Source organism: Haematobia irritans, chromosome 4 (genome assembly GCF_050003625.1).
Source record: "Haematobia irritans isolate KBUSLIRL chromosome 4, ASM5000362v1, whole genome shotgun sequence".
NCBI lineage: Eukaryota > Metazoa > Arthropoda > Insecta > Diptera > Muscidae > Haematobia > Haematobia irritans.
Window position 1 is genome coordinate 59,435,069 of NC_134400.1, and position 27,634 is coordinate 59,462,702.

The 27,634-nt window shown below is 35.1% G+C and overlaps 1 protein-coding gene across 1 annotated transcript in view; it reads right to left on the reverse strand.

Annotated features, from left to right (window-relative positions):
- ey (eyeless) overlaps window positions 1-27,634 on the reverse strand; it is a 111,206-nt gene that overhangs the window by 21,728 nt on the left and 61,844 nt on the right. The window contains exons 5-7 of the mRNA XM_075306680.1: window positions 24,036-24,197; window positions 7,435-7,674; window positions 6,952-7,372 (exon numbers count right to left, since the gene is read on the reverse strand). Coding sequence (XP_075162795.1) covers window positions 6,952-7,372; window positions 7,435-7,674; window positions 24,036-24,197 — 823 coding nt within the window. The remainder of the gene's footprint in view (window positions 1-6,951; window positions 7,373-7,434; window positions 7,675-24,035; window positions 24,198-27,634) is intronic.

Consider the following 27,634-nt stretch of genomic DNA (forward strand, 5'->3'; position numbering starts at 1 on the left):
AGTGGTGCAGGGTATTATATAGTCGGCCCCGCCCGACTTTAGACTTTCCTTACTTGTTTAATAATCATATAGTGTGACTTTCACTTAAGAAAAAGCCTCTAATTTCTAAGACCAAAAATGATAATCGTATCGACGTGTCCATTTATCCAATTTTTTTTTTGCAACCAAGGTTCATTACGGTAATTGTTCCGGCTTCTTCATCTGAAAGATCACTTCCCCGTGGCATTTTCATTAAAGATTAAAAATTTACACTAAATTTCTTGCGATTATACAAAAAACACCAATTTAACACACACACCATCTATGTTTATTATTCACAACGAAACTGTAATGAGCATGTGCACTCTTCAGCGAAAAGAACGAAAATGTTGTTAAGGTTTGCCCAGACAAGTTTTCTGTTGAACTTTTTACCGTTTGTTTTTCAAGACGCACACGCAAACATGTGCTTATTGCCATGCTTAGATGTGTATGTACAAATTACATAGACGCTACAGACGTATTAGAGAGAGTATGGATAGACGTTTTAGAGAGAGAGAGTACGGAGAGGCAGAAATACTCAAACTCGATCCATATCATTATATTAACGATCGCTTTCGTTTTATAAATGAAATTTTCAATTCCAGTTTCGAAGTATATAAAACGACTGTTTTAAAGGCTAAAAGTTTCCAAAAGTTACTCTCTATGTGCAAATGATTGTAATAACTTCATTTTGGAAAATTTTTTTATTCTAATTCTTGAAAAAAGTCAATATTCGTAATATTAACGAAACGTGTTTCATTAATATAACGAAAACCCAAAACACAAAATTGTCTTTTAACGATTGATTTCGTTGTATTAACGATCACTTTCGTTCTTATAACGAAAAATTTCGTAATATTAACGAAAAATAATCAACGAAGCCCGTTCGTTAATAGTACGAACCATTTTTCTACCAGTGTGTAAAGCGCATAACACCCATACATTTCTATGCACAGGCGCACACATTTTTTAACACCATCCCATAGCGATTCAAGTGCACAGGTGCATAGTCCTACCGACCCATATCACTTAACACCCACACATTTCTATGCACAGGGGCACATATTTTTTAACAGCACCCCATAGGGACTCAAGCGCACAGGCGCATAGTCCTACCGACCCATATCACTTAACACCCTATTAAATGTAACCCCACACCCCATTAACACATTAACACTCAATGTAATATGATATTTTTAATGGGAGTGATATCCCTTTTCTTATACTACTAACAATTGTGAAATCCACGACCAAATATAGAAATATGCCTCTGACGAACCTATCACAGGAGTTTTAAATTTTCGAATAATTTTGTAATTTCTATAATCTCTTAATATTAAAATCTTATTGGATCTACACATTTATTAAAATAAAGCTATTAGAATAATTTACTGTTCAACATATACCAAAAGTTTTCCTTTTCTGGAGCGATTGGAATGCTCAAAATGAAACAGGTTCCTAAAAGGTAGTCCAAGACTAGTTCATGGGTACATATGGCGTGGTCATACCAAACTGTCAAAGGACGTGTACTTTGGAATGAGTCCAAGTCGTAGTTAAATGACCTTCCACACATTTTGACGAAAATTGGAACTGGTCCATCCAGAGACTTGTCTTGTACCGGTCCTGGGGATGATCCATTTCCCGTGGTGTAATTATGGCTCTACCTAGCGATATCAGTTCGTTTAACCTTCTGTTAAAATCCCGCGTGTTATTGATGTAGGTCGGATGCTGCTAAAAATCGGTCATAGCGGGAAAAAGGACAGCCCTCGTGTGAACCAATTCCCATGTACGACTTCTGGAGTACCATGAAGTTTAAGACACAATTCTCTTTTAAATTTGAGTTTGGCGAACTTCTAGCAAAAATTATGCTATGTTTTAAGGAAAAATCGTCTGTGATCAATGTCAGTACCCATTGTTCAAATTATAGCAGGGGTTTTTATACTAGCAGAAAAATGCACCCTATAACTCTTTTGGACATTACACTGAAAGAAGAGTTTTCTTTTCTGAGGGACGAAGTTTTAAAAATTTCGAATTTCTAAAATTCCGTTCCGAAGGAAAGTATTTTATATTTGTGTGTTGGGTTAGAGGAAGTGGGAATGTAGAAAACATCTCAAAAAATTAAGTACTGATTATCGCTTCGGGAACAAAGTAGGAATAAAAAAGTCGAAAATTGGCATTTAGGAAAACCAAATTTTGTTACAAATAAATTTAAGTAATCGACTTTTAATACTTTTGATAATCAACTTTGTTGAATAAATACAATATAAAGCATTTTTGCATACCTTTTGTTGGGGAGCCTAGATTAAATTAAACAAGTATATACGGCCGTAAGTTCGGCCAGGCCGAATCTTATGTACCCTCCACCATGGATTGCGTAGAAACTTCTACGAAAGACTGCCATCCACAATCTAATTAATTGGGTTGTTGTATCTTAACATCGTTTTCTAAATTGTGAGTTAGTCCATACGTGGTATATATTAGACAAAAAAGATATGTACAGGTAAGTCTACAAATAATTACGAATCGATATGGACTTTTGCACGGTACGTAGAGAGCCAGAATTGAAATATGGGGTCGCTTATATGTGGGTTATATACAATTATGAACTTGATATAGACCAATTTTTGTGTGATTGGGAATCTATTTATCTGAGGGCTATATATAACTATAGACCGATATGGACCTAGTTAGGCATGGTTGTTAACGGCCATATACTAGCACAATGTTCCAAATTTCAACTGACTCTGATGAAATTTACTCCTCCAAGTGGCACCAAAACCAAATCTCGGGATCGATTTATATGGGGGCTATATATAATTATGGGCTGATATGGACCATTTTTGGCATGGTTGTTAAATATCATATACTAACATCACGTACCAAATTTCAACCGAATCGGATGAATTTTGCTCTTGCAAGGGGCTCCGGAGGTCAAATCTATGGATCGGTTTATATAGGGGCTATATATAATTATGGCCCGATTTCGACCAATTTTTGCATGGGTGTTTGAGGCCATACATTAACACCACATACCGAATTTCAACCGAATCGGTTGAATTTTGCTCTTCCACGAGGCTCCGGAGGTCAAATCTGGGGATCGGTTTATATGGGGGCTATATATAATTATGGACCGATGTGGACCAATTTTTGCATGGTTGTTAGAGACCATGTACCAAATTTCAGCCGGATGGGATGAAATTTGCTTCTCTTAGAGGGTCTGAAAGCCAAATTTGGGGGTCCGTTTATATGGGGGCTATACGTAAAAGTGGACCGATATGGCCCATTTGCAATACCATCCGACCTACATCAATAACAACTACTTGTGCCAAGTTTCAAGTCGATAGCTTGTTTCGTTGGGAAGTTAGCGTGATTTCAACAGACGGTCGGACGGACATGCTCAGATCGACTCCGAATTTCACCACGACCCAGAGTATATATACTTTATGGGGTCTTAGAGCAATATTTCGATGTGTTACAAATGGAATGACAAAGTTAATATACCCCCATCCTATGGTGGAGGGTATAAAAATATTGACAATTTCTTTAATTCAAAATTAGTGTTCAAAGATTTTGACCTTCCTTTAAGGATTTTGGTATTGATTCCGAGCCAAAGAATTCTGTAAATTAAGGAATTTTTTTTGCGACCTATACGGCTTTAAATCTATGATCTATAAAATTAAAATTAGGATACAGATCTCATTTATCGAATTTTCGTTCTATTTTTCCAGTATATTAATAAAGCTATTCACGTCCAAACAATCGCCGGTTTACACTAAAAGAAGTTTACTTGGATCCCAAGATTTTGACCTTCCCTTAAGGATTTTGGTATTGATTCCGAGCCAAAGTTGCGGCTTTTTTAAAATAAAGAATTTTTTTACGACCTATCTGGCCTTAAATCCAGGTCTGATAAAATTAGGATACAGATATCATTTATGAAATTGTCATTCTCCTTTCGCGGTTTATTAATAAAGGTACTCACGTACAAACAAATGCCAGTTTGAAAATCAAAATTATAACTGGTACTTCAAAGTAAAAAAATGTCTTCTTAGTTCCAAAAAAACGTTAAACCAAAGACGCTAAATCCTCAAAATAAGTTTTAGCCTATATTTGAAGCGTTTTTATCTTAAATCTAAAGTTTAAATTTTTCAGTTAATTTAAGGACAATTTCTTTAAATCAAAAATAAACACATTTTTTTACTTTAAGAAAAATTAGCCTTGGTTCACAGACATGCGACTTTAACGGAGGGACGCAAATTTACAAAATTTGTGTCCTAAATTTAATGAAAAAAAATTGAAGCAAAGAATATAAACTTTATTTTAATTAAAATTTCATTATTTTAAAGAAATTTGTCCTTAATATTTTGTAAATATCGCATCTTAAAATTTAGGTTGCGTGCTCTTTACCATCACGTAAATGTTTTTTTTAGTGTAAAAATCCAAATTATAACGGATATTTCGAAGTAAAAATATTTTGTTAATTCCAAAAAAACTTTAAACCAAAGATGCTAAATCCTCGAATTAAGTCTTAGCCTATATTTGAAGCGTTTTTATCTTAAATCTAAAGATTCAATATTTAAGTTAATTAAGGACGATTTCTTTCAATCAAAAATGTGTTTCTTAACTTTAAGGAAATATAGCCTTAGTTTAAAGACATGCAACTTTAACGAAGGGATGTAAATTTTCAAAATGTGTGTCCTAAATTTAATGAAAAAAATTTTGAAGCAAAGATTATAAACTCTCTTTTAATTAAAATGTCATTATTTTAAAGAAATTTGTCCTTAATAGTGTATAAATTGCGCATCCTAAAATTGAGGTTACGTAATCTTTAATATCACGTAAATATTTTTCAGTGTAGGGTTACGACTTTTCCGACATACATACGTATTATACCGTCGTAATAGTCAACAAATTTAAAGAAGATTTGAAGAAATTTTCAGAATTATTAAAGCCAAGCTGACCTTTGTCAAACAAAATTTGCTTTCATGTTAGGATACCCAATTTTAAGTCAAATCAGTTAACTATAAGGACAAAACAACTTCATTGAAAAGTTTATCGACTTTTAAATAAGGAAAAAAAAACTTTATAGCAGAGAAATGCGTCTTATATACTAAGCAAAATTCACATTCATATTTGAAGGACTGAAAATCTTTGGCCACACGACAATACCAGTTTCGAACGAACCCCAAAAAGGTTTTCAGCAGTTTCCCCTTTCAGTAAAGCTGCACTAATAGAAAAAATTACGCCCCATGGTCGTGAACGGACGGTGACAAAATGAAACGGAAACGTTCACAAAAAATCAAAACGAAATGTTCACAATTTCGTCCACGGGCGTTCACGATTTCATGAACGGCATTCGCTTTTATTTGGCCATGAAAAGTTTTAAAATAATCGTTAGACATTATTATGGCAACTCCCTCGGTGGTGCAATGTGCTAAGGCGACTATTAACGCGTATGGTGCAGAAAACACAGGTTCGAGTCACGGTAGCGGAAATCTTTTTTTAATTTTTTTTGTTTATAAATTCGTAACTATAACGTTTTCAGATCGTGAACGCTGGTTGTTATTTCGACAACGCATGGTGTAATTTTATCGTTGTCAGATTGACACCGCCTGTTTTCCGTTTGACACCACATGTGTTTTGATTCACTTTCATGAACGAATCGTTTTGAAATGAGCACGCCGTGCATTATTTTTACTATGAGTGTTATGACATTTCTAAGTGGATCAAAGTTTCACCGTAATATCAAAAGCCGTTCGGACTTGGTTATCAAGAGGTCACTTTTCATTGGACTAAACCTGTTCACCACGTGTATTATCACAATGGAGTGAATAGTCTAAGTGAGTCTGAAATAACGGGATGCGACTAACCTAGCCTAACAATTTCCAAAGATTACACCGAAAAACAAATTCGTAAAAGGAAAGAAAAATTTCGTCAAAAGTACGAAATTTGTCAATTTTAATTAGTATAAAACAAAAATTCATAAAATGGTTGTATTAGTATAACTCGACTAAAATGCATTGGAGATCAAAACTGAAATTACGCGTTGTCATTTTGACAAAGCAGGTCTGTTAAGTTTTCGAATAATTTTAAGTTTAATTGCTTCACTTTTATTCTCCTATTCTATCACCCAAATGAGAAGTAACATAGACATACAATAAAATATTGAATAAAGAAATACACTCAAGCACATTATAAGAGATAATTTTGTGTCGCGAACGGAAGTTTTTTAACTTCAATGAAACTTCTTCGTTTTTTCTACGAAAATGTTTCGTGAAAAAATTTTAACGCAATATGTTTATAAAATATTCATAAATTCGTTAAAACATCTTCACAAAAATCATGAAATGTGAAGAAAGTTTCGTTAAAACTACGAAACTTTTTACGAAAAAACTTAATGTAGAATACTTCGTAGACGTTTCGTATATTTGTAAGATGTTCTTAGTAAAGTTTCCGAAAATAAAAACAAATTATGTTGTTTTAATGAAGAATTCACGAAGAATAGTTTCGTAAAAGTAACGAAGAGAATTCTTTCTAATTTTATAACCTCCCTCATGTTCCCCGTAAATTTCAAGTAAATTGGAGAGGTTTCGATTTTTTCACTATTCGTTAAAAACTTCAGACAAAGAGGACGAACCCCTTTTCCGCCCACATTACGAAACATCAAGTACCCTGTATTAATTTCATAAATTTTCTCAGATTCCTCGTGAATTTCAAAAAATCGGAGAATTTTAGGCTTTACAACAGTTATTAAAAAATGGTGCTAAAGGGAGGTCTCATCTTCCGATCAAATTTGGAAAAAAATAAAGTAGTTTTTTTTTTGTCTACGGACCACCCTCAACTTTCAAATAACTCAAAGAATCAGAGTACTTTAGTACAATTTTCAAAAAGTCAGTCGAAGGCTGATTCGGATTTTATATTTAGATTTGTACATACCTGTAAATATCGCCTAAAGGCATATGGTGCATCGATGCATATCTGGTTACCATCGGTGACCCAAATGAATTGTTCAAATTGATGCGGGCGGGAGAGGCATATTCTAAATTATCGTGGGAATGCTGCGCGCCTGCAGCAGGTATCTGACCAATTGCATTTAATGAATCTGGTGTTCGCAAAAAGCAATGATTGGTATTAACTCCTTGGCTCATATTTCCAGCGGATGTGTTTTCATTGCCAGCAGAAAGATTCTCTAGTTGTATATTTGAAATATTTTTATATTTGAGAACATTTGAAGAACTATCATCTTCCACTGAATCTATACAATCGGAAGCCTTTGAATCAGAATAAGACTTCTTCAAATCAATTTCTGATGACCGTAAAGCCATCAGCGATGATTTTTCCGCATTTGACATCGAACCTAGATTTTAGGTATAGTAGAATATTAATATTTGAAGACTTGAAAATGAATTGCATTCTTACTGGTAGATAAATCCGGTGTATGTTTTTTGATATTGTTGTCAACCATTGCCACATCTGAAACAACCATCGAATCACCTCCACCAGAGTCAATCATGCGTGGCTGATTTCGTAGTTTTTCCTCCCTTCTCCATTTTGCTCTGCGATTTGAAAACCATACCTGTATGCGGGCTTCTGGCAAGCCTATTTTTACAGCTAAACGCTCGCGTGCAAATACATCCGGATAGTGAGTGCATTCAAATTCTACATATATATACATTGAATAATAAATGAAACAATTTGCAGCATCATTATGAAAAAATGCTTAAATTTGCATTTACTTGATTTTTTGTTTTGTTTTTATTTTACGACTATAATATCATTCACCCTTATTCCTGAAGACGCCCTCGCCGTCGCTTTTCATCTGTCGTCACTAATTGGTATTCCGTTCATCGATATATTCTGCTATCGACGAAAATCGGTATACCTGGTGTCGCTTTTTGTCGCCAATATCTCGCTTTTTGTCGCCGTCGCCAGCGACGAGTGTAGTGATTAATTTTTGAAGAAGTTTTTTAGACTTTATTAATCGAATAATTGAAAAATAAATTTAATAAATGGAAATTGATAAGACTGACTCACACTCCAACGATTTAAAACCGATTGGAACAAATGGTTTGTAGTTTAATGCCTTTGAACTTTAGAGAAAAATTGTAACAAATGATAGAAAAGCTGTAACTATTATTAAAAAAAATCTATACTGTTCAAGTATTTATTCCAGATTCCACTCTTTGAGGAACTCATGTTCTGAGCTGACCACGATCACAAATCTATTGATATAAAAATGCGCTATTTATACCAAATTGATCTGTATATATAGTAATTATGGTCATCACATTCACATCATAGAAAAGAAAACTGCACAATTAAAGTAAACCCTTCAAGGCCAATGTATTTTATTTAGCACCAAACTTAGATAATGTAAATCATTTCCCGAGTCAAATTTATCATTTATTATTTTTAAAAGCAAGTAATTAAAATTCAGTTTTGCACATCAGCTGATTGTTTTCTTTCACGATGATCCTTGTGCCATTGATCTCAGCGTCGTCGCCATTTTTATAGTTTTGGAAGCTTTTACTGTCCTTGAATATATATCCACATTTTATCCCGCGTCAAATTAAATATTTTTTCTTGATTTGCCGACACAGAATTGCGTCAGAAATAAAAATATTTTAAACCGAAAAAATTAAAATTCATTTTTGCACATCAGCTGATTGTTTTCTAGTGATATCGGCCTTTTATTACCGAGTATTGTAATTGGTACAAAATGTAATCGTCGTCTCGCCGTCGCCACTTCACAGGAATACCAAATTAATGACGAGACGACTTAAAAGCGACAGACGACAAAAAGCGACGGCGAGAGCGACTTCAGGAATAAGGGTGATTAGTTTATGCTTGTGAGAGGGATCAAGTTCGTAAGGGAAGGACTCTATTACTGAATTAACTTGCGACCCAATAAACGGGTTTCTATTCAAGTTACCAAATTGGGCAAAGATTAAGAGTTGTTCTGTAAGCGCCGACTGTGATATCTATTGTATGCATCCTTTCGAAATCAGTGTTCCAATACATAGTGCTAGTTATTGTAAATAAGGTAGCTGGATGGTATGGTGGTGCGGTTTATGGTGTCTAATGGAGGTCTGCAGCGAATATCTTTTCAGTGCATGTATGAAATTTACTTTCGAAAACATTACATGTACTGTCCTTCTCTTAGAGCGGAAACAAATAACAACCCAGCAAAAAATTCGGAAGTTGTTCTAAAGACACAACTTTAAAAGGACATCCAAAAATGTCCTCCCAAAGATGTTCTTTAATTTAACTACACAGGAAGTTCTTTTAATTCATTTATTTATAACTCGCATTTTTAATTTTAATAAGTAGTTTTAGCTTTTTTATTTCAAGTAGGTTAAAAACAGAGTAATAATTAATAAAATGGTAATGATTGTACCTTAAATATTCAATTATTATTTTTGTCAGTAAAACAACAATTTTGTAAATTTAAGTGCATCCCCGATTTTTTAATCTAATAAATAAATTAGAAAACAAAATTTATTACTATATATGTTTTTATTTATTTAAAGTAATATAAGATTATACAATAACTTTATTGTTAAATTCATAAATAACAGTTGCAACCTTTAGATTCTTTTTGGAGTAAATTGAGTTTTGCTTTCACTTCAAATTGGGGTTTTCCATATAATGCAAACGAATCCTGAGAGTCAACGATGGAGTACTTTTTGCGTTGTTTGAAACTTGAGATTGAATAAAAGCTGCTAATAGAGGAGGGAGTGTATAATGAAAACTCCAAATGATCCCGAAAACCACAGATTCTGTAAATAAATTTGATTTCATGCGGTTTTAAAACTTCATGTTTTTATAAACTTTAATATACTTACCTTCATCGTTAAAAACACCTTTGCCACGGAATTTTTTGTAACATCCTCGAAATCTGCATGTATATGTATATCTCATGTTTTTGAACTGGACGGCATTCTTCTAATTGATAAAGTATTTATTTGGGCAAATAAAACGTTTTTCACATAAAACTTATTTAAATACATTTTCCATTATTACAAAACACGGCCGATGTCACAACATATACTTATTTTTATACCCTGCGCCACACTGTGGAACAGGGTATTATAAGTTAGTGCATATGTTTGTAACACCCAGAAGGAGACGAGATAGACACGTGGTGTCTTTGGCAATAATGCTCAGGGTGGGTCCCTGAGTCGACATAACCATGTCCGTCTGTCCGTCCGTCTTCTGTGAACACATTTTTGTGATCAAAGTCTAGGTCGCAATTTAAGTCCAATCGCCTTCAAATTTGGCACATGTTCCTGATTTGGGTCAGAATAGAACCCTATTGATTTTGGAAGAAATCGGTTCAGATCTAGATATAGCTCCCATATATATCTTTCGCCCGATATGCACTAATATGGACCCAGCAGCCAGAGTTTTATACCGATTTGCTTGAAATTTTGTACAAACATAACACCTAGTCGTATAGTAAAGTGTGCAAAATTTGATTGAAATCGGTTCAGATTTAGATATAGCTCCCATATAAATCTTTCGCCCGATATGGACTAATATGGTCCTAAAAGCCAGAGTTTTGGCCCAATTTGGTTGAAATTTTGCACAGGGAGTAGATTTAGCATTAAAGCTATGCGTGCCAAATTTGGTTGAAATCGATTCAGATTTAGATATAGCTTTCGCCCGATTTACACTCATATGACCACAGAGGCCAATTTTTAACTCCGATTTAGTTGAAATTTTGCACAGGGAGTAGAATTAGCATTGTAGCTATGCGTACCCAATTTGGTTGAAATCGGTTCAGATTTAGATATAGCTCCCATATATATGTTTTTCTGATTTCGACAAAAATGGTCAAAATACCAACATTTTCCTTGTAAAATCGCCACTGCTTAGTCGAAAAGTTGTAAAAATGTCTCTAATTTTCCTCAAATTCTAATACATATATATCGAGCGATAAATAATAAATAAACTTTTGCAAAGTTTCCTTAAAATTGCTTCAGATTTAAATGTTTCCCATATTTTTTTACTAACATTGTGTTCCACCCTAGTGCATTAGCCGACTTAAATTTTGAGTCTATATGTTAGATTTTGTAGAAGTCTATCAAATTCTGTCCAGATCGAGTGAGATTTAAATGTATGTATTTGGGACAAACCTTTATATATAGCCCCGCAGCACATTTGACGGATGTGATATGGTATCGAAAATTTAGATCTACAAAGTGGTGCAGGGTATAATATAGTCGGCCCCGCACGACTTTAGACCTTCCCTACTTGTTTTTTTTTTATTTTTAACGAGCACTTCGAATAACACACCACACAAAACGAAATGCAATGATGAGAAAATTTATTTCATAGGCTTGACATGAAAATAGAACTATTTTTCAAAGCCTTCTTTGGTTTAAAATTATTTGTGAAATCCAAGCAAAAACATTTTTCAAATTTTTGTTTGCTGTCACTAGCAATCTTAAAGACATAAGAACAAAAAAACTAAAATTTGTTTCCAAGAATCAGTACCAAAATTATTTGTGCAAAGATGAAATCTTTAAAACCGAGCATGATTTTTAGTCGGTATAAATATTTGTGGGGTACTTTCGTATTTTCTTATTTAAGAAAATTAAAGGGTACATGTGGGTGCTTTATTTAAAACTGAACTTAAAAGGGGTGATGGAAATTATCATTCTGTGCCAAATTTAAATGAGGTCGGTTTACTACATGAGGGTATTGCAAAAAGTTTCTTGATAATTTGGTGACACACTTTCACCGTTCTCCTTTGTGCGGGAAAAATTCTATACTCAAAATTTCATCAAAACCAGTTAATATACGCGGCCGCAATCTTGCGAACAACAAATACATGGACTGGCTAGATCGACTCATGTGGTGGTCCTGTGTCGATCGGTATATATTTTATGGGGACTAAGGTCAATATTTCTGGTAGTCACATTTTTTGCAAACAAATGTTATTATACCCTAACAATACACACAAAAAATAACCGCAAATTATTTATTTGCGGTTATAATTTTTAACAACTTTTGTATGTAAAAACTGCTGATTCTCAACAAATTTGTCTGTTGAATATGGGGAATTTGTTGTTGAAATGTGTTTGTAGATGCTTGACAGAGAAAACATTGGTTTGTTGAGAATATAATTGATAGCTATAAATATGAGTAAAAAAACAAATATAACAAGACTGGTGACTCACATATCGCTGAGAATGGATACGAAAGCTAAAAAAAGAATACCGTTAGAACAAAATGAGTATGAACACTTGTATTATAGCAAGCAAAGAGCTCACTCATGAGAGAATACAGGAACATATTTATTTGTTGGTTTCTTAAATGTTTTTGTTGTACACTGAAAAAACAGTGAACCCCAGTGCTGCCGCTAGTGAAAAATTGAGTGAAGTAGATTTTGGAAAAAAGTGGAGTAGATTGAATAAAATTGAAGTAGCATACATTTTTGAAAACAAAACAATAGAATTCATTTTATTATACCCTCCACCATAGGATGGTGGTATATTAACTTTGTCATTCCGTTTGTAACACATCGAAATATTGCTCTAAGACCCCATAAAGTATATATATTCTGGGTCGTGGTGAAATTCTGAGTCGATCTGAGCATTTCCGTCCGTCCGTCTGTTGAAATCACGCTAACTTCCGAACGAAAGAAGCTATCGACTTGAAACTTGGCACAAGTAGTTGTTATTGATGTATGTCGGATGGTATTGCAAATGGGCCATATCGGTCCACTTTTACGTATAGCCCCCATATAAACGGACCCCCAAATTTGGCTTGGCGGGGACTCGAAGAGAAGCAATTTTCAGCATATGATCTCTAACAACCATGCAAAAATTGGTTCACATCGGTCCATAATTATATATAGCCCCCTTATAAACTGATCCCCCGATTTGGCTTGCGGAGCCTCTAAGAGAACCAAATTTCAATTTTGGTACATGGCGTAAGTATATGGTCTCTAAAAACTATGCAAAAATTGGTCCACATCGGTTAATAATTCAATGATTAAAACCGCTATGTTCATCGTAATTAAAGGAATAGGAAAAACATATAGGTAATATAGGGAAACATTTAAATATTTGAAGCAGAACAAAAAGTGAAGCAGATTTTTGGAAGAAGGAGTGACGAAGTAAATTTTGTGAAAATGAAGCAAAATACTTCGATTGAAGTAGTAGCGGCAGCACTGGTGAACCCACCAGGAAGACATCTTTTGGTTAAGTTTAGAAAATTTTGAATGTTTTTAGAAAATTTTAAATAAATAGTATTACAAACGCTGGCATCACGCCGATATCAAAAAAATAAGTAAATATTTTTCGACAAATTCTAGAAAATTTATTATACATAAATAATTTTTTTCACTTGTTAAAGAAAATTTTGTGGATTGAAGGAAAAATTGGAGTTCAAAATTACAAGAATGTCTTTAGTGACATTTGAAATTTACAAATTTAAAGAAATAATGAACTATTTTGTGACAAATACGAATTTAGTAAATCGTTGTACTTAATTTGTGTATATTTTTTCCCTGTTTGTTATTTAACTACCGTACGCAAAAAAATATTAAAGTAAAGGATACCTTCTCCAAACATAATAATTCCATGAACTAACAAGTATATACGGCCGTAAGTTCGGCCAGGCCGAATCTTATGTACCCTCCACCATGGATTGCGTAGAAACTTCTACGAAAGACTGCCATCCACAATCGAATTAATTGGGTTGTTGTATCTTAAAATTTCTTAACATCGTTTTCTAAATTGTGAGTTAGTCCATACGGGGTATATATTAGACAAAAAAGATATGTACAGGTAAGTCTACAAATAATTACGAATCGATATGGACTTTTGCACGGTACGTAGAGAGCCAGAATTGAAATATGGGGTCGCTTATATGTGGGCTATATACAATTATGAACTTGATATAGACCAATTTTTGTGTGATTGGGAATCTATTTATCTGAGGGCTATATATAACTATAGACCGATATGGACCTAGTTAGGCATGGTTTTAACGGCCATATACTAGCACAATGTTCCAAAATTCAACTGACTCTGATGAAATTTACTCCTCCAAGTGGCTCCAAAACCAAATCTCGGGATCGATTTATATGGGGGCTATATATAATTATGGGCTGATATGGACCATTTTTGGCATGGTTGTTAAATATCATATACTAACATCACGTACCAAATTTCAACCGAATCGGATGAATTTTGCTCTTGCCAGGGGCTCCGGAGGTCAAATCTGTGGATCGGTTTATAAGAGGGCTATATATAATTATGGACCGATTTCGACCAATTTTTGTATGGGTGTTTGAGGCCATACATTAACACCACATACCAAATTTCAACCGAATCTGTTGAATTTTGCTCTTCCACGAGGCCCCGGAGGTCAAATCTGGGGATCGGTTTATATGGGGGCTATATATAATTATTGGCCGATGTGGACCAATTTTTGCATGGTTGTTAGAGACCACATACTAACACCATGTACCAAATTTCAGGCGGATCGGATGAAATGTGCTTCTCTTAGAGGCTCCGCAAGCCAAATCTGGGGATCGGTTTATATGGGGGCTATATATAATTATGGACCGATGTAGACCAATTTTTGCATGGTTGTTAGAGACCATATACGAACATCATGTACCAAATTTCAGCCGCATCGGATGAAATTTGTTTCTCTTAGAGGCTCCGAAAGCCAAATCGGGGGATCGGTTTATATGGGGGCTATATATAATTATGGACCGATGTGGACCAATTTTTGCATGGTTGTTAGAGACCATATACTCACACCATGTACCAAATTTCAGCCGGATCGGATGAAATTTGCTTCTCTTAGAGGGCCTGAAAGCCAAATTTGGGGGTCCGTTTATATGGGGGCTATACGTAAAAGTGGACCGATATGGCCCATTTGCAATACCATCCGACCTACATCAATAACAACTAATTGTGCCAAGTTTCAAGTCGATAGCTTGTTTCGTTCGGAAGTTAGCGTGATTCCAACAGACGGATAGCGTGATTTCGACTCCGAATTTCACCACGACCCAGAGTATATATACTTTATGGGGTTTTAGAGCAATATTTCGATGTGTTACAAACGGAATGACAAACTTAATATACCCCCATCCGATGGTGGAGGGTATAAAAAAAGTTAAATTGGCTTTAGTGAAATAGAGAGTTCACTTTTTTTGAATGTAGGAGATTTTTTATAAATTCTTTGTTTATTTGTATATTCCGGGTAAGATCGGAAACGGCTGACTTCCAAAAATGTCCTCCCAAAGATGTTCTTTATTTTAACTAAAAAAGAAGTTCTTTTAATTAAATTTTCTATAATTCTTTTTTTTCATATTTTTAATGGGTAATTTTAACTTTTTTGGTTTCAAATAGGTTAAGAATAGAGTAAAAACTAATGATAGGGTGCAAGTTATTTAAGTTTTGTGAAAAAAAATGATGAATCCATTCTAGAAAAATTGAATTTTTTGAAAATGTTTGAGAGCAAACATTTCAAACAAACGTTAGAAACCATAAAAGAAAGAATTCATAAAAAATATAAAAATTATTAATTTGGCAAAATATCACCAATTTTTGTAATTCACATCCAACACACTGAATTCGCATCGCACCTTAAAAAGTGATGCAAATTGAGTGCAACGGTTTTTGAAATGGTGGACATCCGTCCTATAACAAGCCCATGTTAAATTAATTTTCACTCTTTTTTGCCGTTTATGAAATCGTGAACCGTGGACGAAATTTTCGGTAGCAAAAATTTATTTAAGTCTACAACAAAACACGAGTTGTGTATAGAGTGTTGAGAAGCATAATGTACACAAACTTTAAACCAGTTAATCGCTTTTAAAAATTGTTAATAATTGTTCCAAATGATCCTCAAATAAATTGTTGATTATTTAGAGAAACTTTTACACACACAATGAATGTAATAAATAAATTTGACAACCCTGTTATGAACAAAAATTTTCATTAGAGGTGCGCACCTGATTATGAAATTGAACGCCACCAAAAATTTCGTTAGCATAATAGCAATGCATTTCTTATAGGAACGAAATTTTTCACTAGAGGTGCATACCGGTCTTTAACCCTAGCCGTTCTGTATAACAAACCGAAAACATATTAAATGCAGAACAAATCTTCTTTGTATTTCTTAGACTGCACTTTGTACATGTAGTACTCCATTCAGTTTCGTTTTCGCAACATACTCCACGTGATCGGCCTGAGAACACGAATAAGAGCGTAGAAGGAATATGTATGTATTCGTTGGTAGTAAGGGCATCAGAGTAACAACAAATTATTCGCAGGTTTTGTTGTTCCTACAAATATGTACCAATCGTTTTGCGATACTTCGAAGAGGTGTACTCATAATTGTGTGCAATTGTACAGACCTCTAGTACGTTTTAGAGTTAGGCGATCCCGGCTCACTAAAGTGATCGGTCTTTTCAGATCCGCTCCTAAAAAGGAACTAGTTCCATCATTTAGTTCCACAGTTCCTTTTGGATCCGGATAAGGAAAGTGCTTAAAGAATCCCATATATTGACATTTTCTTTTAGCTCCGCAAGAAAATAAAACGCATGAACACTAAATTTAAGTAAAACATAAAAGTTCACAAGAATTTAATCAAATTTCTTGAACATTAATTTGTATAATAAAGATTTTGGGACTAAAATTAGATAATGGTATAATTCTGTAGAAAAATTTTCAGAGATCAATACTAATACAAAGATCTACATTTATTTTAGAAATATTGTGTTTAAATTTTTTCATAGAGAAAATCAAAAGTTACTATGTAAAAAATTATTTTGCCGACTTTAGACCAAAAGAGTTCGCCTTTCGTTTATGATTTGTTTCTATCGCGTAAAATATTCGTCCGCATTGTACAGGTTTTGCCGATTTACATAATTTTTGCTGATTTACAATGGAATGAGTACACAACGAAATGAATATAAGGAACTGAGGAGCTGAAAGAGTAAAGGTTTCGGATCCAGTTCATTTAGTTCCAGCCACGTAAGGAACTGAGAAGCTGAAAGAGTAAAGGTATCGGATCCAGTTCATTTAGTTCCAGCCACGGAATAGTTCCAAGAGCTAGCTCGCTCCGGAACTACCCAACTCTAGTACGTTTGAAGATTATTTTATGCAAATGTTGACCGCGACTGCGCCTCAAATGGTCCATCCGCTTAGTCCAAATTTCGTATTCTCTTTCCAACATTTCGTCCGGTATCTGGCGAATAAATGCTTCAAAATTGTCTTCCAATGGGTCAATTGGAGCGGGCTTGTCTGTATAGACATGAGCTTTAACATAGCACCACAAAGAATAGTCTAAAACCGTTAAATTGCACGATCTTGGCTGCCTATTGACCGGTCCCGTTACGTTATGATTCGCATCATCTTTGAAGAATTAGAATGATGCCACTCGTCGCTGAACACAGAAACGCTATAATAAAATGTAATAAGTTGTTGGCGATTTTCGTTTGTAAGACGATTAATGGTTAAATTATAGACCAAACTGAAGACATTTCACCGCGAAACGAAACTCGAAACATGCGTCATCTGTTTAAACCAGTCCTGCCAAATAGGTAGTAGCTAAAAATCATCCTTTATATGACACACGCAGAGAAGAGCAAAATATCGAATTCAGATATATTATCCGAGAAAATAACATAGTTGCTACACACATATTACATGTCCACCGTTATATAAGAAAAACATTTTTATTACAACATGTTTTTATTTGTGCAGCAAATAGAAAACTGTATTCAGTCCATTTCATTTATAGCAAGCTTTTTTCTTTTCTGGAGAACGAATGGCCGCAAACATGAAATATTTTGATGTTTCGTGGTAGAAATGCAAAGCCACTCAAGCCGAATATATTGAAAAATTACGTTTCTTCTGTTCTTATTACGAAGTTTCTTTAAATGCGCTTTGTGTGTGCATTACACACTGGTCTATAATAGATCTGCTTGGCTGTATGCGTTATTTGTGTGCTAGCATTGTCCGAGATGCTCTGCTAAAATGTCCGAGAATTGTCCGAGATGCTCTGCTAAATGTCGGGAAAAATGTCCGAGAACTGTCCGAGATGCTCTGCTAAATGTCGGGAAAAATGTCCGCGATGCTCTGCTAAATGTCGGGAAAAATGTCCGAGAATTGTCCGAGATGCTCTGCTAAATGTCGGTCAAACTGTCAGATTTCCCTCAGAATTGCCCATCCGAATTCGGACAGAATTCTGTCGGAATGTCGGGACAATCTTCCGATTTCCCTCAGACATTTCGGTCCGAATTCTTGTCAACCGCTCATTACACTTTCCGAACGATTTCGGACCGACTTCGGAATCAGAATCGGATGATTTAGCAGACGTTCTGTCAGAATTCGGACCGAATTCGGAAGTAATTGTTCGCTGGGCTGTTGAATATAGCGATATTTGTGTGTTGATGACAACACGAGCTACAGGCAGAGAACTGCAACCGGTGGCTTTTTACGTATTGCTATCTTAAGGTGGGTATTAAGTTCGAGTTCAGGCGCTAAAATCTCCATTTTTCAAGATTACTTTTCTTTAATAATCTATTGTAAAGAATATAAACTTTATAAAAAATAGCTTTGGGCTATTCCCCATCAAGTTATACTCGTATTAAAATTTGCATCAAATAGGTATAATTTTATACTTTTACTGATTTATTTTTTATTTTAGCGGCTGAACTCGAACTTAGTACTCACCTTTACCCACAAAATATCGATGGCAGTGACTAGGTTAGGTTAAAGTGGCAGCCCGATTAAATTTCAGGCTCACTTAGACTATTCAGTCCATTGTGATACCACATTTAAATAAAAGTACCTATTACATATGGGCACTTCTACTCTTAACCACTGAACCTTCTCTATTATTTACTTTGTGGAACCAACCAGATTGCTCCAAAAACATTAACAAACTGCTTAAGTTAACGTTTTCCAGGTCAGCCAGTAATCTAAAGCTATATGCTCCTAAAATTCGCTTACGCCTTACACAAAAAGCAGGACACTCACACAAGAGGTGTTTAATTGATTCCTTTTCCTCCACGTCATGACAGCTTATACAATAGTCATTATACTTCGCACCTATAGTTTTTGCAAATTCAGGCAGCGACCCCTTATAGCAGATATCAGGAGTGCTATCTGACGCCTTGAGAACACTAGCATATCTAGTGTGCGGTTTAAGTTTAAATGGGGCCATATTTGCTTGGTGTCGTTACAACCCTTGCAATTTTCCCATCGAATATTGGCCATCATAACAGCCTTCTCACGCAGTAAGAGCTTGCAGGTGGCCAGAGGCATACCAACAGATTCTAGTTCCCCTAGAATATGTAAGGTAGGTCCTAGCCTTGCTAACACATCTGCTTCACAGTTCCCCGGTATGTTCCTATGACCAGGCACCCATATTAGGTGAATATTGTACTGCTCAGCCATCTCGTTGAGATTTGCGGCAGTCTATGGCCGTTTTTGAGTTAAGGAACACAGAGTCCAAGGATTTTATTGCAGGTTGACTGTCTGAGTATATATTAATGCCAATATTTGTTGGAACATTACTTCTCAGCCAATTCACCACCTCTCTTATTGCCAATATTTCAGCCTGAAAAACACTACAGTGATTAGGTAATCTTTTCGCTATTCGAATTTCCAGATCTTTAGAATATACTCCGAACCCCACTTGTCCATTCAATTTGGAGCCATCAGTATAGAAATCTATATATCTTTTATTCCCCGGGGTCTGTGTACACCACGCCTCACTGTTGGGAATTAGAGTTTCAAACTTTTTGTCGAAAAGTGGTTTTGCCAGGGTGTAATCCACTACGTTAGGCACATCTGGCATTACTTTGAGGACCGAACTATGACCGTACATTTTTTCCGACCACAGCGATAGCTCGCGCAACCGCACAGCCGTTGTTGCAGCTGACTGTTTGGCCAAAATGTCTAAAGGCAATAGATGTAGCATGACATTAAGGGAGTCTGTTCCTGTCTTACTAAATGCGCCTGAGATACATAAGCTCGCCATACGCTGAACTTTATCTAAACAAGTCGGTTTCTGAAGTGCCGGTCACCAGACTACAACACCATATAGCATTATAGGTCTAACCACTGCCGTGTATAGCCAATGCACAATTTTTGGTCTTAGTCCCCACTTTTTCCCTATTGCCTTTTTGCACGAGTACAAAGCTACCGTGGCTTTTCTCGCCCTCTCTTCAATATTAAGCCTAAAATTCAGCTTCCTGCCCAAATACGTCTCTTTATTAGAAGTTCGTCTAACAGCCTAAGTATACCTGGATCAACATTCAGAGTTGTCAGTCCATTTAATATCGAGCTCGGATGGACATTATTGAACGCCCCTTCGATGTCTAGAAACGCCACGATTGTGTATTCTTTGACAGATAGTGAGCTTTCAATAAAGCTGACCAGTTCATGCAATGCGGTCTCAGTAGACCTGCCCTTCGAGTATACATGCTGTCGTTTCGAGAGCAAACTTGAATTCACGCTAGTTCTAAGATACATGTCTATCATCCTCTCCAGGGTCTTAAGTAGGAATGAGGATAAGCTTATTGGTCGGAAATCCTTCGCACTCGAGTGAGAGGCTTTTCCTGCTTTAGGTATGAAGACGACTTTTGTTTTTCTCCACTTTTCTGGAATATATACTAAGTTTACACATTGTTTATATATCACCGTCAACCAGGGGATAATTCTTTCAGCCACTGCCTGTAACTCCGCCGGAGTAATTCCATCAGGTCCGGGGGATTTGAATGGTCCAAAGCTATTTAAAGCCCATTTTATTCTAGATTCCGACACAATTTCCTCGATAGGAAATGAACATGGTTCAACCGTCTGATTTCCAGGGAAGTGTGTGTCCAAAAGTACCTCCAACGTCTCCTCACTGGACGTTGTCCAATTTCCCTCCGATGTTTTAATGAAACCTGGAGCGGTGTTAGTGGATGCTAGTACCTTCCGTAGTCTGGAAGCCTCTGACGTATTTTCAATACTGCTACAGTAATCATCCCAAGAGTTTTGTTGAGACCTTCTCAGTTCTCGTTTATATTCTCTCAGATTCATCTTGTAAGTGTCCCAATCCTCCGGAGCTCTTGTGGACTTTGCTTTGTTAAAGAGCTTCCTGCAGGATTTCCTCATATTACTTAATTCCGTAGTCCACCATGGCGGCCGAGTTTTTCCCCTTGGCTTTCCTTTAGGGCATGCAGCTTTCAGTGAAATGTTGAAGGCCTTAGTAATCCGCTCCACTGCTTGTTCGATATCTTGCACAGTGCTCATATTTGTCTCCGGCACTTCCGGTATCATCAAACTGAACGATTCCCTATACCTATTCCAATCAGCTTTCCTAACATTTGGCGGAAATATGGTCTTTGAAGTACGAACAGCCAATCTGAAACTGATGTAGCGATGATCTGAGAAGCTATGTTCCCTCAAAACTTGCCACTCAGATATCTTATCATTCAGTTCCGGAGAGGTCAACGTTACGTCCAAAACCTCTTGTCTGTTCCTGGTGACGAAGGTTGGTGCATCTCCCTTATTGCAAACTACCAGGTTAGTACGCAAAATAAACTCTATTAGCGACTCTCCCCTTGCATTAGTATCACTACTTCCCCAAATACTATGATGTGCATTTGCATCGCATCCCATAATGAGTTTTGTCTTTGTGTTTAGTGACTCCTCAACTAAGGTCTTAACGGCACAGGGTGGCATCTCCCTATCATATCCCATGTAGACCGAAGATACCCAATATTTGCATGTGGATATCTCTAGACTGGCTACGACAGTGTCTGCATTGCTCAATGAAGGAAGCAGAAACAAGTTTAGTTCGTTTTTAGCAATTATACATGCTCGATTTATATCGTTAGTGGTATTATGCAAAAGTTTGAAACCCGGAGTGCTTAATTCACAGATCTTGTTCTTATATATGTATGGTTCTTGAATAAGAACTATATCTATGTCTCCTTTCATCAGGAGAACTTTTAAGGCAGACACCAATTACCAAGCGATCTTAGCATTAATACACACTCAAAAATAAAAACATCACTAGTATTTACCAATATTCGTTTGCAGTGTTAACAAAAAGCGAATTTGGGCGTATACACACACTGAATGTGATTGCACTCAACAACAACAACTAGCAGCAGTTGGAATCAGCGTTGCCGTTTTGTTTCGATCGGACCAAAATTGGTCCAAAAGATTTAAAATTTTTAAATTTGTTCCGATGGTCGGACCAAACGGAATTTAGTCCATTTTGGTTAATTTTCATAAATTTGGTAAAATTTATAAATTTTTTGGAGTATTTAAAATTTTTATCACATATTCAATAGTATCTATGCACTGAAAAAAATATTGGCGTGAGGCCGAAGATTTCATGTCCTAAAAATACGAATGCGAATTTTGCTTAGCATAGAAGACTCATTTCTCTGATATAAAGTTTGTGTCCTTTTCTAAAAGTCGGAGATATTTTTAACACTTTATTTTAAAGTCGTTTTTTACTTGAAATATAAAATAATTTTCACTTGTAGCCGAGTCTGAATATGGAAATTTAAATAGTCGTTCAGACGTTTTTAATGGACTTTTATAGCACATGAAGAAAACAGCTGGAAAACGTAATAAAATTTGTTTCCTAGAATCAAGTACGCAAAACAAATTTACAAGTGAATTGTAACGTAAATGTGCCTTACTTCAATTCTCCGCTTCTTTGGCTCAGAATCAATACCAAAATCATTAGTGTAAAGACAAAATCTTTGGAACCAACCGTCAATGCATTTTTTTAGTGTGGGATTAGATACCATTCCAATCACAGAAAATCGAATGAAAATTTCGCGTTATAGGTCTTGGGCCAGGTCTTATATCTTTTTGGACAATTTTAACCCCTATACTCGAATGTGTACAAGAAGTAGAATAGTAGGATTGACCTATATAAGAATATGGACCGATATAAACCACATTTTTCGCATAAAATTATAAGTGCTTCATGATTTTTCTTCATGGGGCAACGACAATATAAATCAAATGAGTGACTATTGTGGCCTTTAACTACCTATAGCCACCGCGGTGCAATGGTTAGCATGCCCGCCTTGCATACACAAGGTCGTGGGTTCGATTCCTGCTTCCACCGAACACCAAAAAGTTTTTCAGCGGTGGATTTTTCCACCTCAGTAATGCTGGTGACATTTCTGAGGGTTTCAAAGCTTCTCTAAGTGGTTCCACTGCAATGTGGAACGCCGTTCGGACTCGGCTATAAAAAGGAGGTCCCTTGTCATTGAGCTTAACATGGAATCGGGCAGCACTCAATGATAAGAGAGAAGTTCACCAATGTGGTATCACAATGGACTGAATAGTCTAAGTGAGCCTGATACATCGGGCTGCCACCTAACCTAACCTAACTACCTCTAAGTCGAAATTTTAAATCAATTTTTTGTAATATTGAATTTCGACTTTGGATGTCAACTAAAATTGTCTTTAAAATTCAACCTTTTCAAAAAGTCTATTTTTTTCAAAGTCAACGTTTTAATTCCCATGACAACCGCTAATTCATATCATTCCTTTCTGGTTTACTTAACTTTTTTAATAAAAGCACTATGTACAATAATATAATACTTTTTAAGGAGTTTTTTTTCGAAATTTGGTCCGCTGAAGGAAATTTTGGTCCGATTGTGGAAAAAATTTGATCCAAAATAAAACTTCGTTGCGGCAATGCTGTTTGGCATCACCATAAGAGAGTTGAGAGAGTACCAAATAAGAGAATACCAAACTGCTGCAATATGAGGTAACCAATTTGAGTGCTTGTTTTCGATAGACCAGCACTCATACTAACAACCACCGACACTCGTCGGTGGCAATTTAATTCAAGTTTGGCACGAGGTCATTAGTTTTTCCAAGAGCGATTTAATTTTTTTCAATGCACATGTAAAAACACAAAAACTTTAATAAGTTAATTCTATATATTCCACTGTGTTCTAACAGTGGAGTACACATAGAATAATAGAATATATGTATGTGTAGCAACTTTACCTTTTTCCAAACTTTCGATCTGTTCGGTTGTAAAAGAAGTCCGATTCCTCTGTAGCTTTTGCTTCAACTTCAGCCGAACTTCATCTTCTATAACAGCGCTTTCATTGGAGTAGGATATATTTAAATTTTTAGGCTCTCCATCGCTAGTTTTGGTCGTATAATCTGAAATATTTGAATATATTTTTATAAACATTTTATGAAATAAGTGTATTTCCTTAAATATGAATTCTGATTATAATCATTATAGAAAAATTATGTCAAAAACTAGCACGTCCAAAGAAAAGTAATTTCCCTTCAAGCGGAAAATCTTTCGTTATATGTATTCTTACCTTAAACGTTTAAGTTAAATAGTTTTATAGTATGAATATTACATAATTTGTACAAGTATACTATACAGAAAAAAATGAGGCAATAAAAAATCAATTATTGGCATAATTGAATAAAAAATTAAAATTAAATATGATTTTTATTAAGTCAATTGCGAAAATAATTGATTGAATGGAAAACTGTCTAAAATATTCAAAGTTTCTGATAATTGAATTCACAATCCATCAATTACTTTATTCAATTGGACCAAGTGTAGGAGTTATTGATTTTAGTACACTAAGTAATTGCTCAAACAACATATATTGTTGACGTTACTAGGCAACGAAAAAAAAAAAAAAATTAAATAAGCACACTTACATCAACAGAATCTGAAGTTATTGTCACACGGGTCTTTAAATAACACGGATCTCTAAATCGCAAGTACGCCCGAAAATATTAAAAGCCACTTGTAGTGTTGGCATTAATATATACTCAGACAGTCAATTTGCAATAAAATCCTTTGACCCTGTGTTCCTTAACTCGACTGCCGCAAATCTCTCAATGAGATGGCTGAGCAGCACAATATTCACCTAATATGGCTCCGTGGCCATAGGAACATACCGGAGAACTGCGAAGCGGGTGAGTTGGCAAGGCTAAAGACTACCTTACATATTCCAGGGGAACTAGAATCTGTTGGTATGCCCCTGGCTACCTGCAAGCTCATACTGCACACAAAAATTTTTTTTCTGATTCAATCACCAAATTAATTGATCCAATTAATTTTTTAATTGAAATGTCTTCAATCACGAAAATGATAGTATCAATCACAGTTTTAATTGGGCATAGAAAAAATTCTTGATTAAAAAATTAATTGATTTTTTCAGCAAATTTCAATTCATTTTTTAATTGATTCAATTAAAAATTTAATTGATGTTGATTGCAAAACTCAATTAATTTATTAATTAAAAAAGGTAACCTTTTGTAATTACTTTCTGAATTGGCTAAGAGTTTTTTTTTCGATTAACAAATGATTGTTTGAAATACATTTTTAATTAAAAATTTAAAAAATAAGCTCTTTTTTAACTGAATTAGTCTTCCGAATTTGATTAAAAAGTTAATTGTATCAATTAATTTTTTAATTAAAATTTTTAAAATTTTCAATCATTGACTTAATTAACTTAATGTTTCTATCATGATTAAAAAGTTAATTGTGTCAATTAATTTATTAATTGAAAAAATTTTCAATTTTTTTCTGTGTGCGTGAGAAGGCTGTTATGATGGCAAATGTTCAATGGGAGAATTGCAAGGGTTGTAACGACACCAAGCAAATATGGCCCCATTTAAACTTAAACCGCACACTAGATATGCTAGTGTTCTCGAGACGTCAGATTTCACTCCTTTTATCTGCTACAACGGGTCGCTGCCTGATAGGCGATTTCGCAAAAACTATTGGCGCGAAGTATAATGACTATTGTATGAGCTGTCATGATGCGGAGGAAAAGGAATCAATTAAACACCTCTTGTGTGAGCGTCCTGCCTTTTGTGTAAGGTGTAAGCAAATTTTAGGGACATATAGCTTTAGATTACTGGCGGACCTGCAAAACGTTAACTTAAGCAGTCTGCTAATGTTTTTGGAACAATCTGGTTGGTTGGAAGAAAACAATCGAAAAGGTTCAGCGGTTAAAACTAGAAGTGCCCATTGTGGTATCACAATGGACTGAATAGTCTAAGTGAGCCTGAATCTTAATCGGGCTGCCATTTTAACCTAACCTAACCTAGTGTTGCTGCAGATAAGTATCTTTATTCAAAAATCACGTTTACGTCAATTAGAGATATGTACGTGAGAAAATTTCCGTGACGCAATTTCACGAGAAATATTACACTTTTGCCCACGAAAGTGTGAATTCTATCCTAAGGGTGAATTTTAGCGTGAAGGTTAATTTTATCATATTTTTTCGTAATCGTGATTTTGAAGACATTTTACTCATGCGAATTCACAAACAAATTTTGTTTTTTCGCTCACGCAACGCACCACATTTTTTTTTCATTTCCGTGCAAATGAAGGAACAATTTACATTAACCAAAAAAATATTTGATGACTATTAGAATTACATGGCTGAATGTATGGTTCGCGGTCGTCCGAACAAAAGGTAAAAATCTTATAAATATATAAATTCGAGTATTTATTTCTATATCTAATGCATTATAGAAAATAAAGTGGAGGCGATTAAACAAATCATGCCAAATGAGTATTTTTCGAGTCTCCATTAAATCAGATAGGTGTGGCTGGGATAGGGATGCCAGACGTACTCTTTTAAAGAGCACATGTGCTCTTTTCTACAAAATGTGCTCTTAAAACAAGATAGGCCAAAAGAGCACGCAAAAGTGCTCTATTTTTAGTTAAGTACCCTTTTTGTGCACTGAAAACAAGCATGCCCGGTTCCAAAGATTTTGTCATTACATTAAAAATGTTGGTATTGATTCCGAGCCAAAGAAGCGGAGAATACAAGTTAGGATTCTTTTAAGACACAATTCTCTTTTAAATTTGGGTTTTGTGTACTTGCTTCTAGGAAGCAAATTTTAATTTTTCGCTGTTTCAGATTTTTTTCTTCATATGCTATCAAAGTCCTTTAAAAACGATTTAACGACAAGTTTATTTTCCAAATTCGGACAGACTTCCGGTAGAAATTACGCTATGTTTCAAGTAAAAACATCTTTAAAATAAAGTGTTGAAAATCATGTCCTATTTTTGAACGATTTTTTGCTTTGTAGTCAAGATGCAAAAAGACAACAAACTTAAAGACAATTTCATTAAATTTAAAGAGTTTTTCTGAAAGGCAAGTTGACCTTAGCTCAAGCATTTTTTCTTTCATGTTATGATACCCATTTTTAAGTGAAATCACTTAATTATAAGGACAATACGACTTCATTGAAAAGTTTATCGACTTTTGGACAAGGAAAAAAACTTTATATTAAGGAAATGCGTCTTCTATGCTAAGCAAAATTTGCATTCGTATTTTAAAGATATGAAATATATGACCTCACGACAACATTTTTTTCAGTGTTCTCTTTGTATGCATCACACGATTCACGATTCAATAAATGGTAAAAGTAAACTGAACATACGTAAATGTCACACTACGAGATTTTCCTACGCCGTTATTTTCTAATTAAATAGTGTTTTACTATATATATCAGAGTCGAAGAAGAAGACGCCGATGTTGCTTCTTCACTTTGAAATGGATTTTTTTGCGTGCGGGTGTTTTATTAGTTGCACATAATGTCGAAATATT